The 12618-nt window shown below is 41.3% G+C and overlaps 1 protein-coding gene across 1 annotated transcript in view; it reads right to left on the reverse strand.

Annotated features, from left to right (window-relative positions):
* Nucleotides 1-6593: 6593 nt before the first annotated feature.
* The window catches only part of LOC102539248 (aldehyde oxidase 2), a 70609-nt gene continuing 64584 nt past the window's right edge, over nucleotides 6594-12618 (reverse strand). The window contains exons 35-36 of the mRNA XM_006205169.3: nucleotides 8596-8671; nucleotides 6594-6773 (exon numbers count right to left, since the gene is read on the reverse strand). Of these exons, the coding sequence (XP_006205231.2) occupies nucleotides 8618-8671 (54 nt within the window). The 3' untranslated portion in view covers nucleotides 6594-6773; nucleotides 8596-8617. The remainder of the gene's footprint in view (nucleotides 6774-8595; nucleotides 8672-12618) is intronic.

Raw genomic sequence — 12618 nt, forward strand, 5'->3', positions numbered from 1 at the left:
ATAGAGAAATAGGGGCAAGAAAGAAGCAGAACATGGAAATGCCTGAATGCGACAGTAGCTGCCAAATTCTAAGAGCAGGAAGCAGCTTGGTGTGTCTAGTGTAGAGCATGTGTGTCTGTGTCTGTGTGTGTTTGGTGTGGGGTGGCAGAGATGTGGGGATTTGTTTGAGATGAATCTAGGAAGCAATGCTGAGTTTGTTCTTAATCTGTTCCATTTACTGTGTAGTAATTTACTTTAAAATACTTTAGAAATTTAGTATTAAACTATATGATATATTTAAGCATAAGTTAATTTTTATGTGTACCCTAGATGTAGCCAGGTGTAGTAAATTTGCATTTGAAGAATCCAAATCATGAATTCACACTTAAAAATTGGTTCCCTAAACATTTCAAGCGATTTTCTAAAACTCCATCTTAAGGTTTTGTTAACTGGCATAGGGGATGTTAGAAATAAGGTAAGGTGGTTGCCTAGAAAGCTGACACCAGACCTATGAACCTTTTCTGAATAAGGAGGAGGAATCCAGCGGGCAGTGCTATGAGCATTATTGGTTCTGACTGCCTTTTTTCCAGAGGATGTTGTCACTTGTCCAGTCAGAAGGTTAGATGATTCTGCCATCAGAATGTCGGGTCCACTCACAATGAACTTGCCATGTGAGATGCCTGACCTAACTCTTAACTGGTGGAGGCTGCTGATATATATTAAAAGAACATGTCAATTGCTGTATTTGTCAATTGCCTAATTGCTTTAGATCAGTTTGTGACAATCCGGTCAGCAGTGGAGAACAACTGGAGATGATCAAAGCATGCCACTTGCGCTGTCAGTGTTCTAGGAAGATGGCTCTGGGGGAAAGGAAGTGTGGTGGGCTGGAAAGTGAGACTCCATTAGATTCTAAGTTGCTGTATCCCTGTTACAGTGTGTTTTGTTTACTTCTCTTCTTCCTCCTATAGATTTTTAAACTACTCAGATTCTGGCAATACCTCTGTGGGGTGGTATATCAGGATAGAGTAGGGATGGAAAGCTAGATAGGGGAATGTTGAAAAAGCTCTTTGCGTGGTTATGATATGTCTACCGCTGCTTCCTCCAGGTGCTTAATGGAGTGAGGGGAAAAGGAGAGCAGGAGAGAGGACAGGGTCTTGTTGTTTTGTTTTGTTTGTACGTCCATCATATCTCCTTAGTGTTTATGGATTGTGGGCAACTTGAGAATAGGATGTTGAAATAATAAGCTCCTAAGCTTTGATTCATCTAGTCTTTGGTTAAAAATATAAAAAAAACTATTGTCACAATGGGGTTCGAAAGGCTTGGGAAGGAAAAAATCAGGTACTTTGCATTTTCAGTGTACTGATTTGGATAAGCCTTCGGAGAACATTTGAATTCCAGCAATTTCTGGAGCACAAGGAACTAACAGATTGAACAGGTGGGAAAAGGTTTTATTTACGTTGGTACAGACTCTGCTCTTGTAATATTTGTTTAAAAAATAAAGAAGTTCCTCCTTAGTTATACATTTAATATTAATTACATTGGGCTGTTTGTTCAAAGAGAAGACAAAGTTCCTTATATCTTCTCCCTGGAATGTAATCATCTACTGGTTACATTTAGTCAAATTGTATTTGTTGTAGGATATGAAATTTATTCATTTAAATTGTAAATGAACTATGCTAATCAAATTCATCACTATATAAATTGTGTGGGCTCTTCTGACATATGGGAAAATCTCAGAGTCCTGTGTCTATTTGTTTTTCCTTGCTAGCTGTGTATGAATGTCTAACTTTAAAAATATTAAAACCATTGGGGGGTTGGATATGGCTCAGCAGCAGAGTGCATGCTTAGCATGCATGAAGTCCTGGGTTCAATCCCCAGTACCTCCATTAAAAATAATAATAAAGAAATAAAATTAAAAAATTAAACCATGACTCTTATATAATGTGTAATGAGCAAGGTAAAAGATACAGTCAATGAGGGAGCCAACATGATAGCACAAGTTCAAAGATAAATATGAAAAACTGATATGTAAAAAAAGAACACCAGAATAAGATTACATAGTTAGCCCCCAAAAACCAAAAACCAAAAATTAAAACAAAACTGATGAATGTCCTACAGGACAAAAACAAAAAAACAAAAAAACAACCCTGAAACCTTTGGGGTTATCTTTTCAACTATATGGAAATCATTTGCAGTTTATCAATGTTCTACAAGTTAACATCTGTATTAGTTTCCTATTGCTGCTGTAACAAATCACCACAAACTTGATGGCTTAAAATAACACATATTTAAAAAAAAACCCCACAGATTTATTATCTTACAGTTTTGGAGTCATATGTCCAAAGTGGGTCACACTAGGGTAAAATCAAAGGGTCAGCAGAGCTGTGTTCCTTCTGGAGATGATAGGGGCGAATACATTTCATTGCCTTTTCCAGCTTCTAGAGACTACCTATCTCAAGACCCAGAGTGTGATCCCAATAAATGGTAGATACATAAAGCTACATTGCCCTAGAAGAGTACTGTCCAATGTGAGTTTCCAGGATGATGAATGTGGTCTCTTCTGTGCTGTTCAGTATCGTACCCACCAGCCACACATGGTTACTGAGTACTTGAAAGGTGGCTTGGGCAACTAGGGAACTGATTTTCACATTTAATTAATTAAAATTAAAATCTAAATAGCCACATGTGGCTTGTGGCCACCATATTGGACAGGGCAGCCCTAGAACATTACATTACTCTTTAATGGGTTTATTAATACTGGAGTATGACCTTGAAACATCCCACAGTATTTTCCCCTCTTATTTCCAAGTTTTGGAACATTTTTCTTAACATGTGAAAGTAACATAAATAGTGACTCCAACAGATTAAAATCCAATAACAATGTAGGTTTCTTTGTCAAAGAACTATGGTTTCTTTCTTTTTACCTTCCTTAGATCTTCTGGCTCATGAGTATCTGAGGTGCACAGTGTAGGTTTCACAGATACTTTCTGTCTGAATAGGGCATATTTGTTTGCTCTTCCTTAGCCAAACATGTGTAAGTATCAGTTTGAGATAGACTTTGTGGTAAAGAAGGAGTAAAAGACACTCCCTGCCACCAGTCAGTGGGGACATAGTCTAGAAAGGCAGGATGCACACGTAGACAAATCGATGGTGAGAGAAAGAAGAACCAGGCACAGTAGGGCATGAAGGAGGAAGGGGCACTTTCACCCCAAACTGTATCTGTTAGTCTCAACAAGGGGGCTTATTGGCATAGTGGGTTGAATAATAATTGCCCCAAATTCATGTCAGCCTGGAACCTCAGAATGGGACTTTATTTGGAAACAGGGTCTTTGCAGACAAAATTAGTTCAGATGAGGTCATACTGGATTAGCATGGTTCCAAATCCAGTGGTTGCTATTTTTATAAGAGAAAGGAGAGAGGGATTTGGACACAGATACACAGGGAAGAAGGCCATGTGATGATGGAGGTGGAGACTGGAGTGATGCAGCTACAAGCCACGGAATGCCAGGAGCCTCCAAAGGGCAAGGAAGGATTTGTCCCTGGAACCCATGGCCTTGCCAACACCTTGATTTCAGACTTCTAGCTTCCAGAACTGTGAGAGAATAAGTATTTAAGCCATTCAGTCTTGGTCACTTGTAACAGCAGCCCTAGGAGAGTAATACAAGTGGAAAAATACTCTGTAGCTCACAGAATCGAGGGCTGAGCTGAAGAAGCCAGCCTTCAGATGTGTAGGAACAGGGGCTCCTCTGAGGATCTCAGCCGCAGGGCCCGTGTGCTTTCCATGGCCCGGCCATCCAGGCAGTCTGCTCCAGGGCCTGTTAACCTTGTGGACCTCATTCAAGAGTCTGACTCTCATCAGAGAGACTCTGGCACAGCTTGTCCTTGCCTTTCCCAACAGCCCTCCTGGAACATATGGAGAGGAGGACAGGTGGCTTCCCAAAGGAGAAGACCCCAGGCAGATAAAAACGGCAGGTGACCACTATGCCAATGTTAGTGTGGTCCTTTTTGGAAGAAGGAACTGGCCTGTTGGCTGCTACTCTTTTACCCGGGGAGGGTGGGTGCTTACAGATGTTGAGAAGGATTATCCTGGCAGCTATGTGCAGAATGGTTTGGAGCAAGACAGTTGGTTGACGTCAAGCCAGCATGAAGTGAGGGGAGCATGGGGGTGTGTGTCCTCAGCTGGTGGCTGTGCCAAGGAAAGCACACTCTCGTTTTGCACTTAGTGGTTTCTTAACGTTGACTCATTTAACGTTGACTCATTCAGTGCCTCTGTTTTCTGTCTCCAACTATTTCTGCCCAAATTTCTGGACTTCTTTTAGGCATCTTAAGAATCAGAAATCATACCTTTTTTGCTACTGGTCTACCCAGTTATATGCGTCTGATCAAGTGTTAATTTTCACTGTTTCAGGGTTGGAGTGAGGAGCACATTGTTTTTCCTTTAATGAGAGAAAACCCACTCAGAGAACCCAGGCTCTGAAAGCAAGTGTACAAATGCCTCCTGTGCACCCAAGACCCAGGGGGAAGAAAGAGGAGGGTCAACAAGACCCAGATGAGTGTTAACGGTTATAGTTCTTCACTATGGTGGGCACGAGGGCTCTCTGATGTGGGGAAGGTGGAGGAATCATGTAGACAGAGAAAGGGGAGCAGCATCTCACTCAACGGGTCCAGCAGGAGTAATAGGGACAGGAACCAGCTACTGGTCCTGCTGCCTTAGACTTCCATTCACATCCTGACATTTGGCCTTTGTGTCCCATCCCTGTGCGGGGCCAGCCGAGAGGAGCTCTCATCTTGGTAAGGGTGGCTGGGCATTCTGGGACTGGCTATTCCTGAAGGAAAACAAAATGTAAAAAGTAGCTAATAAAAATGGTTACACTCTGTGCTTGTGTAAGAATCGGCTGGGTGGGGATGGTATGAGAGCAAGTCTTTACACTGTATACCGTTTCATATTTTTGAACACTGTGAATATATTCAAAAAATTTAGTGCATTTTATCCTTTAACTATGCTTATGGAGCCCAAATAACTGGTTTTTAGTATGTAGCTTCAAATATATCTTTTTAAAAATGTATTTTATTCATATTCATACATTTAGATTTTAGTGCATCAACTCAGATGAATAATTTTTATTCAGAGCTCTCTATTCTTTTTGAAAAGATTTTATTTATTATTATATTATTTAATTTTTATTATTATTTTTGGTGTGGGGGGAGGTAATTAGGTTTGTTTATCTTTGAGGAGGTACTGGGGATGGAACCTAGGACCTTGTGCATGCTGAGCATGTGCTCTGCTACTTGAGCTATACCCTGTCTGCTCAGAGTCCTCTCTTCTTAATGCTTCATAGTTCTCAACCATGACAAATGGAAAATAAATACCCAGTAACCATCCTTAGCCCTAATAGACCAAAGTAGGAAAAACTACACAAATTTTATTCACCATCATTTAAAATGATACAAATAATAAAACAAATTTCTCACATTCATATTAGATCACACAATTAAGGATTTTATTTTCAAGAGCCAAAACATTTTTTCTTGATTACTTTCAACTTATTTCACTCTGGCTCCTCCCACTAAGTTCCCCAGTGCTTCTGCTCATATGGGCAAAAGTCTTGTGGAATTTTTGTCCTGCCCATGACCCTTCTGCTCATGTCTCCTTTCTCTTTGTGCTCCCGCTCCACTTCCTCCCTTGGAGTCCTGTGGCCCAGTGGAGCCACCAGTCAGCGGATGGGCCTGTGGACAGCTGTGTCCCAGTCCCTTCAATCAGACATGCTCATTGCCTCCCACGACCTTCAGCCTCCTCCAGGTTAGACTACATGCCTAATCATTGCCCTCACTCACCGGTCCCCAAGTGCTCTCAGCTCAGCCTCACCTCCTTCATTTACCCCAGGAGTCCCTGCAGATGAAGGCTTGTTGAGACTGGTCATGTGAATTCTGGCTGATAGAACATCATTTCCCCTCTGACTTTTAGGTCAAATAAGGCCTAATTCATATGCTACTTTCTCTTCCCCCGAAGGCCTCTAAAACACAGATTAATGGAATTTGATGGGTCTTGCAGGTTTGAAACTACAACCTAAAGGTGTGCATTTAGAATTCTTTTGCTCCGTATGACCCACTTCAGTATACGGCAAACTGAGCAATTATTTCTGAAACTGATACCAGATTTTCATAAACAAATTTAAAAAAATAATTTTCTTTTTTGGTGAGAATACATTGAAAATGTTTTTACATTACTTTTCCCCTCCAAATTCCAGAATAACGTTAACCACTTGAATAGCTGACTGACATGAGGAAAATACTTCTTTGCCATCAAAGGTACATAAAACACAGGTCCATAGCTACACCGCAGTAAAAACAAAACACAAAACTTTTAGAACCTTTGTGTTTCCTTACCTGTGGCCACCAAATCAAACATCTCCCTGGGAAAAGTAATCACATGCTCACCTACTGAAAAGCGCCTTTCATTCTAGAATTGTGACCTGTGTAACTAGTTCAGTTGAGATTGGGTGGACACACAAAGGAAAAACTTGCTCTCACAGCAGTATTTACATGGCATCTTCAGAAACACACCAGCATTACACTCCTTGCTGTGAAAACTGCAGTATTTGTCTGGTGGCTTCCAGGCTAAAAATCTAAGTTTATCATTTCTAAGTAATGATTCGTCTTGTTAGTGTCATCAGACCTGAATAATGTCTCTAAATCTTGTGTAATATTTTTTCCCCCACAACAGTATAAGAATATCAGTTTGGAATCTAGTTAGATTAACAAGCCATATTTTCACTTGTGAAAAACGGAAACACCTGGAAAAAAAAAGAGAATAGTTATAAAAGTGTGCAAATCTCTCAAATTTTGCATATGAAGAGAACAATAAATAGTTGAAAAATTGGATTATAAACTTTATAGGTTTGTTGTTTTATTGTTGGGGGCAGGTAATTGGGCTTACTTTCTTCTTTCTTTAATGGAGGTACTGGGAGTTGAACGCAGGTCCTTGTGCGTGCTAGGCATGTACCCTACCACTGAGCCATACCCTCCTCATATAAGCTTTACAGCTTTGAATAAGTACATTAGATAGTTCCTTATTCTCCCTTGGCCTCCATCTCTTCATTTATAAGATAAAAAGTTGGATGAGGTCAGAGGTTTTTACATATTTTTATCAGAGGTTTAAAATGTTACAGGGAATGCACACACATATATGATTTTAGTGTAAATTTAATAATGTCAATGTTCAACGCTTGCTTATGAAGCAAGTGTATGAGAACAATCATGCTACTTTGTAAATAAGCCTACTTTTTTTTTCCCCCAACGGAGGTACTAGAGATTGAACCCAGGACCTTGTGCGTGCACTCTACAACTGAGCTATCCCCACCCCAGTCATGCTATTTGAAGAGTGCAAAATATTGAAATTGCAGGTAAAGGATGAACGTCAAGACTCAGAATGCAAATTATATCTGCATTTTGTTTTAATTGTACAGCATGGAGAAAATTCTGACACATAGAAATAGTTGTAAATGGTAAAGTGGCAAGAGCTTTTTTTGTTTGTCTGTTTGTTTTACATTTGTCTTACAACCTGAGGATGGTCTTTATTTTAAAGTCTATACAAAAACTTGACAACCCAGTTCATTCATTGGACTTGCCTTCCTATCCACATTTAAGTTTAACACTTGGAAAGAGAGAGGCAGAGAGACAGAATAAAGAACTCAGGCATCCTGCTCTCCATATCTGGGTGTAAGTTTTTAAATTACTACTTTATAATGATTTAAAATATAATTTTAAATGTTGCCTACTTTTACCTTTGTTGTTATTGTGAAAAGAGAAACAAAAATCTTATCAATTATTTAGTCTGATGTAGAAAAACTATCAATGAAAGCTCTCATCTGACAAAGCACAATGGATACATGTTAATACTTGTGGGTTTAGATATTTAATTGGAAAATTAGATTTTGATGAAAAAACATTACTTTTTTTCTGAATCTATGATGTAGTTCTCTTGCGATTTCAGTTTTTCTAATGTTGTCCATAAAGTGTGCAGAGAGGCAAGAGTTTAATTTTCTAACAATAAAAATATATGTATCTTTTTATCAGCATATGTTTCCCAGGTAGTTTTGGCGGTCACTCTCCAGAGCCTTCCACGCTTTGCATTTTGTGTTAAGCAGCAGTACAAAACTGTAGCAGTTGAACTCAATCAATACAGACCGGCAACTATTCCAAATAGCACGCATTGATTATAAATGCAGTAATCAATAGATTTTAATTTGGCGTTTTGCCCTCAAGTTATGATTCTCAAAAGAATTAGGGAGCAGGATCTTTCAAATATCTTAATCCACAGCATTCTCATTAAAAAAAAATGAAGTATAATTGATTTACAGCACGGAATTCTCATTTAAAATTTTATTTTAAAATAAAAAGAAAAACTGCTATGTTAGTAAAACACCCTGACTTTCTCTTATCAGCCTCCAAATTTATACATAGTATTGAAGGGTTAAAATGTTGGATAAGACTTGAAAGGAAACTTGATTTACACACTTGTGCAATCCTTAAGGACCCGTAGAACACAGTTTGAAAGCCACTGGACTGCCTGATCTTGTCTTTTTGAGTAATTATTTTTCAGCGTATTGATCTTACCTTTTAGGAAATGACAGCAGTATTACGCTATAGGGATAGACCAGGGTGTAAATGTCTTAGGGTCATCTCTTGGGATCTAAGAAAGCAAGCAAATCAAATACTTAATATCAAATTACTGTTGCAATATTTCACCAGAAAAATGACATTACATCTGTAGGCTTTGAAATTTTTTTCTGATGGGAGGAGGTAGGGCTGTTCTGGGGAATGGGACTGTACCATTCCTTTCACGTGACAACTGTGAAATTTAGACAGTGGGTCAGGGTTGTGGTCTCTGCTACTGTAATGCAGCTAAGTAAGACGGTGCATGGATTCATTACCTATCTTCTCTGCTTCTCAGATATGAATCCCAAAAAGAATCATAAACCCTGTGAAAATGTTTGGGAGCAGGGCAGGAAGGGGAAAATGGTAGGCTGAGAGCTGTCTGGACCCTGTGGACCCAGATTCCTCTGCAGGGATCTGAGAACACCTTTGATCATTGATCTGTGTACACATTTAGCCAAATGACTTACATGGTACGATGCTTTTTCTTGTTAAACCCTGGGCTCATTTCTCTATCCTGGGCTACAAGCCCCAAGAATTTGACCTGTTTGTCCTTCTGCCTTTTGGTCCTCAACTCCTGTCTCTGCTAAGAACTCTCCCTCTTAGGTTTGGCTGAAAATCAGACTATACCTTCCTCTTCTCCACTGTGTTCATGTTTTTGTTTGAAGAGTTGACTTTTAATTACAAAGGTGTTAAAAACGTGAACTGCCCATAAATAACGAAAAGTTATGAAGCTTCCAGAAAGCTTGTCTCCTAATATTTATTTCGCAAAAACACAAAAAGAAGACAAAAAACCAAAACCCAACACAAACACAGCCCAACTCCTAAGTTGTCAGGGTATCTTTCCAAGTTCTGTTCTTACTGTTTGCTCTTAATTTGCATTGAAATGCAAATGGAGGGCTAGTTTGCCCTCCTTCGGTGACTTCCCGTATTCTCTACCTAACCCTGCTTTGGGAGTTACTTGGCTGTCTTCCGCCTGGGCTGGGTTGGTTGCGGGACAAAGCTCCTCAGTCTAATCCGAAGTAGATTCAGGTCAACTCTTCTGCTGAAGGTGATGGGAACTTTTAGTCTCTTCCAAAACCTGTTTCCTATTCTTCTCCCTGGATCTGGGTTCCTTGGGTTTCCTTCTGCTTTGGGATTCAGATCGATACTCATTCTCTTGCTATCCCAGCTTTCTTGGGTCTCACCGACTCTCTAGATCCTGGAGTGAGGACGTAACTTTTTTTTCTGGTCTCAAAGATTCCAGCCCTAGAGCTTAAGCTGCTCTTCATTGGCCTTTGCTGATCTTCCCTTTAATTTCTCCCTTGTTTGGTACCATCACATCCCTCCCCTTCCTCCTCTTTCTCCCTGGTTGTTTCTTGATAGCTATAATTAAGGCCATACATTCACTATGGCTGTCAAGACTGATTCTACTCTTAGTTACATCTTCTGAGCTCTATCTGGGCCCAGTCTCACCGGTTTCAAGGCCTAGTGTCAGTGGTAGTTACCATCCACCCAGGATTGCTCATCCTCATCGTTGTGCAGTAAAGGATGAACTCAGGAGGCTCCACTGTCCAAACCCTGCACCTTTCAAAGAAAGGTTTAGCCCTTATCCAGCTCCCGGGAGATATCACCAGGCCCTTCAATATCCTGCCTTCTAAGAGTGTCTATTTACCTGAGGCCTTGGGCCATGTGATATGGTTTGACCTCTGGAAGAGCTGGACATGGAGGAACTTAGGTCAGCTATGCAGGTGATCTATGCCTATATGACTGATCCCTAATAAAAATCCTGGACACCAAGGCTCAGGTGAGCTTCCCTGGTTGGCAGTACTTTGTGTGTCTTCTTACACACTGCTGCTGGGAAAACTATGCGCTGTCTGTGTGACTCTCCCCTGGACTTTGTGCTGTGTGCCTTTACCTTTGCTGATGTTACTCTGTATCCTTCCACTGCAGTAAGCCATGACCATGAATATAACAGCTCCCTGAGTTCTGAGCCCGTCACTGAATCACTGAAGCTGAAGGTGGCCCTGGGGACTTCTGACTCAATCAGCATCGTCGTCATCAGTGTATATTGACCACTTACTGTGTGTGACAACTGCTAAATGCTTTTCATGTCTCTCATTCAGTCTTTATAACAGCACAGTAAAGTAACTAGAATTATTCTCTCCACAAGCCTCTCTGCCCATTTTATAGAGAAACTAAGTGATCAGAAAAGTCAAATGAATCACCAAAGGCTGGGATTCCAACCCAGGTCCCTTTGACTCCGGGATCATATCTTAACCTTGAAGCTAAAAAAAGTACATCGTAACTCCCTTCCCTGACCCAATAAGAAGGCTGCCTTTTCCCCTTTCCCATTCTGCATCACTTGTTCCCTCTCTTAATCTGAGTGATGCCTCCAGCTTCTTTTTCAGATGTTATCCGTACCCCTCTCCTTCCTCTGCTTCTCCCAGCTAAAGGAGTAATCTTCAGAGACCAGGTAGGAGAGTTTTTAGGTAAAAAAATACAAATTCACTAACAGCAAATAATCCTCTGTCACTAGTAGGAAAGGCCACCGTGTGAAGCGTCACGAAATATTGTGGGGAACAGATCCCTCCATCCTGGAACAAGCACGTTCAATGTGGAACCAGTTTCACAACAAAATCTCTTCCAAGACAATGTGAGAGGCAGGGAGGGGGAGATGTATCAGCAAACAATGAGCGACTGCACGCCTGTCTGAGTGTATGTGCGTGTGTACACGTGGGTGTATGTAGGTGCATGTGCATGTGTTCACGCATGAATGAATGTGTGTGCATCTCATGGGAGCAGGACCACAGGCTTGGCATTCTGAGGATGGCGCCGGGACAGCCTGCACTCTGAGTGTCTCCGGAGTTGTGCAGTCTGCGTCTGTTCTCTGGCTCACAGAGCCCATGTGGTGGAGGTGTGTTTGTGCTGCCGTCCGGCCCTGAGTCTGTGGCTTAGCTGTCAGCAGAACAGCCTGGAGACTGCGTGTTTCTTCATAGCGTTGGGGTAGGTTCCAAAACTATAAGGAAACAGAACGCCGGCTTGTAGGACTGGCAGTACATCTCCCGGGGCTCAGGGGCATGCAAGGCTGTGTGTGCACTCACAGCATACAGGGTTGGGGACTAGCGTTTGGGCACAAACCAGCCAAGAGCAGTGCGCGGGGAAAGCAGGCTGCGCACAGCACGGGAATGCTCGTGTGCCTCTCCTCTTTCATCCGGCAGGAAGGGCTTCCTTCACTGCGCTAAACAGGTGGCACTTTCAATGCTGCCAACTCTCAGGCTGTGCCTCCAGAAATGCAAAAGAAGCAGGGAGGGGGAATGAAACATGGGGATGTCAAGGCAGTGATGCAGAGAGGGGAAGAGTAGGTGGTAGGAGGCTGTTTTTGGAGTTTCAAAGTGGGGAAGGTCAAGGTCTTCAGAAACAAGACACTTACCAGCCTTATAGAATAACAAGGCAGGTCAGGCATGGCAATTTGGAATTGAGGACTGGTCTAGAATGAAAGGACTCCTTCCCATTAGGTTACTATAAAGTAAGGTCCCCACCTAACACATGACACAGCCATTTGTTGTGGTTTTGAGGATTCCTTTTGAGTCAGCATTATAAGGCTGTTCCTAGAGGAGGAGGGTATAGCTCAGTGGGGGAGTGCATGCTTAGCATGTGTGAGGTCCTGGGTTCAATCCCCAGCACCTCTATTTAAAAAATAAATATTAAATAAATATAGATAAATCTAATTCCCTCTCTCCTCCGCAAAAAGCAAAGCTGCTCCTTGAAAGTGTGAGATGAGCTGAAATCTGCTTATAAACTTGTTTCTGAGCTGAGCTATCTGATTTTTCCAAGAAATGGAATCTGCTAATTGGCTTTACATGGCCTCCCACAATGGCAGCCCCTACCTTCTACGTTTGTGTAGTCATTTTAATAAATACTTTTTGTTACTAATGATAACGAGGTAACAAGTTTTCTGCATTTGTCCTAAAGCCAAATTCTCCAAGGCAGCATTTTTCTACT

This window comes from Vicugna pacos, chromosome 5 (assembly GCF_048564905.1).
Source record: "Vicugna pacos chromosome 5, VicPac4, whole genome shotgun sequence".
In the NCBI taxonomy this organism is placed as follows: domain Eukaryota; kingdom Metazoa; phylum Chordata; class Mammalia; order Artiodactyla; family Camelidae; genus Vicugna; species Vicugna pacos.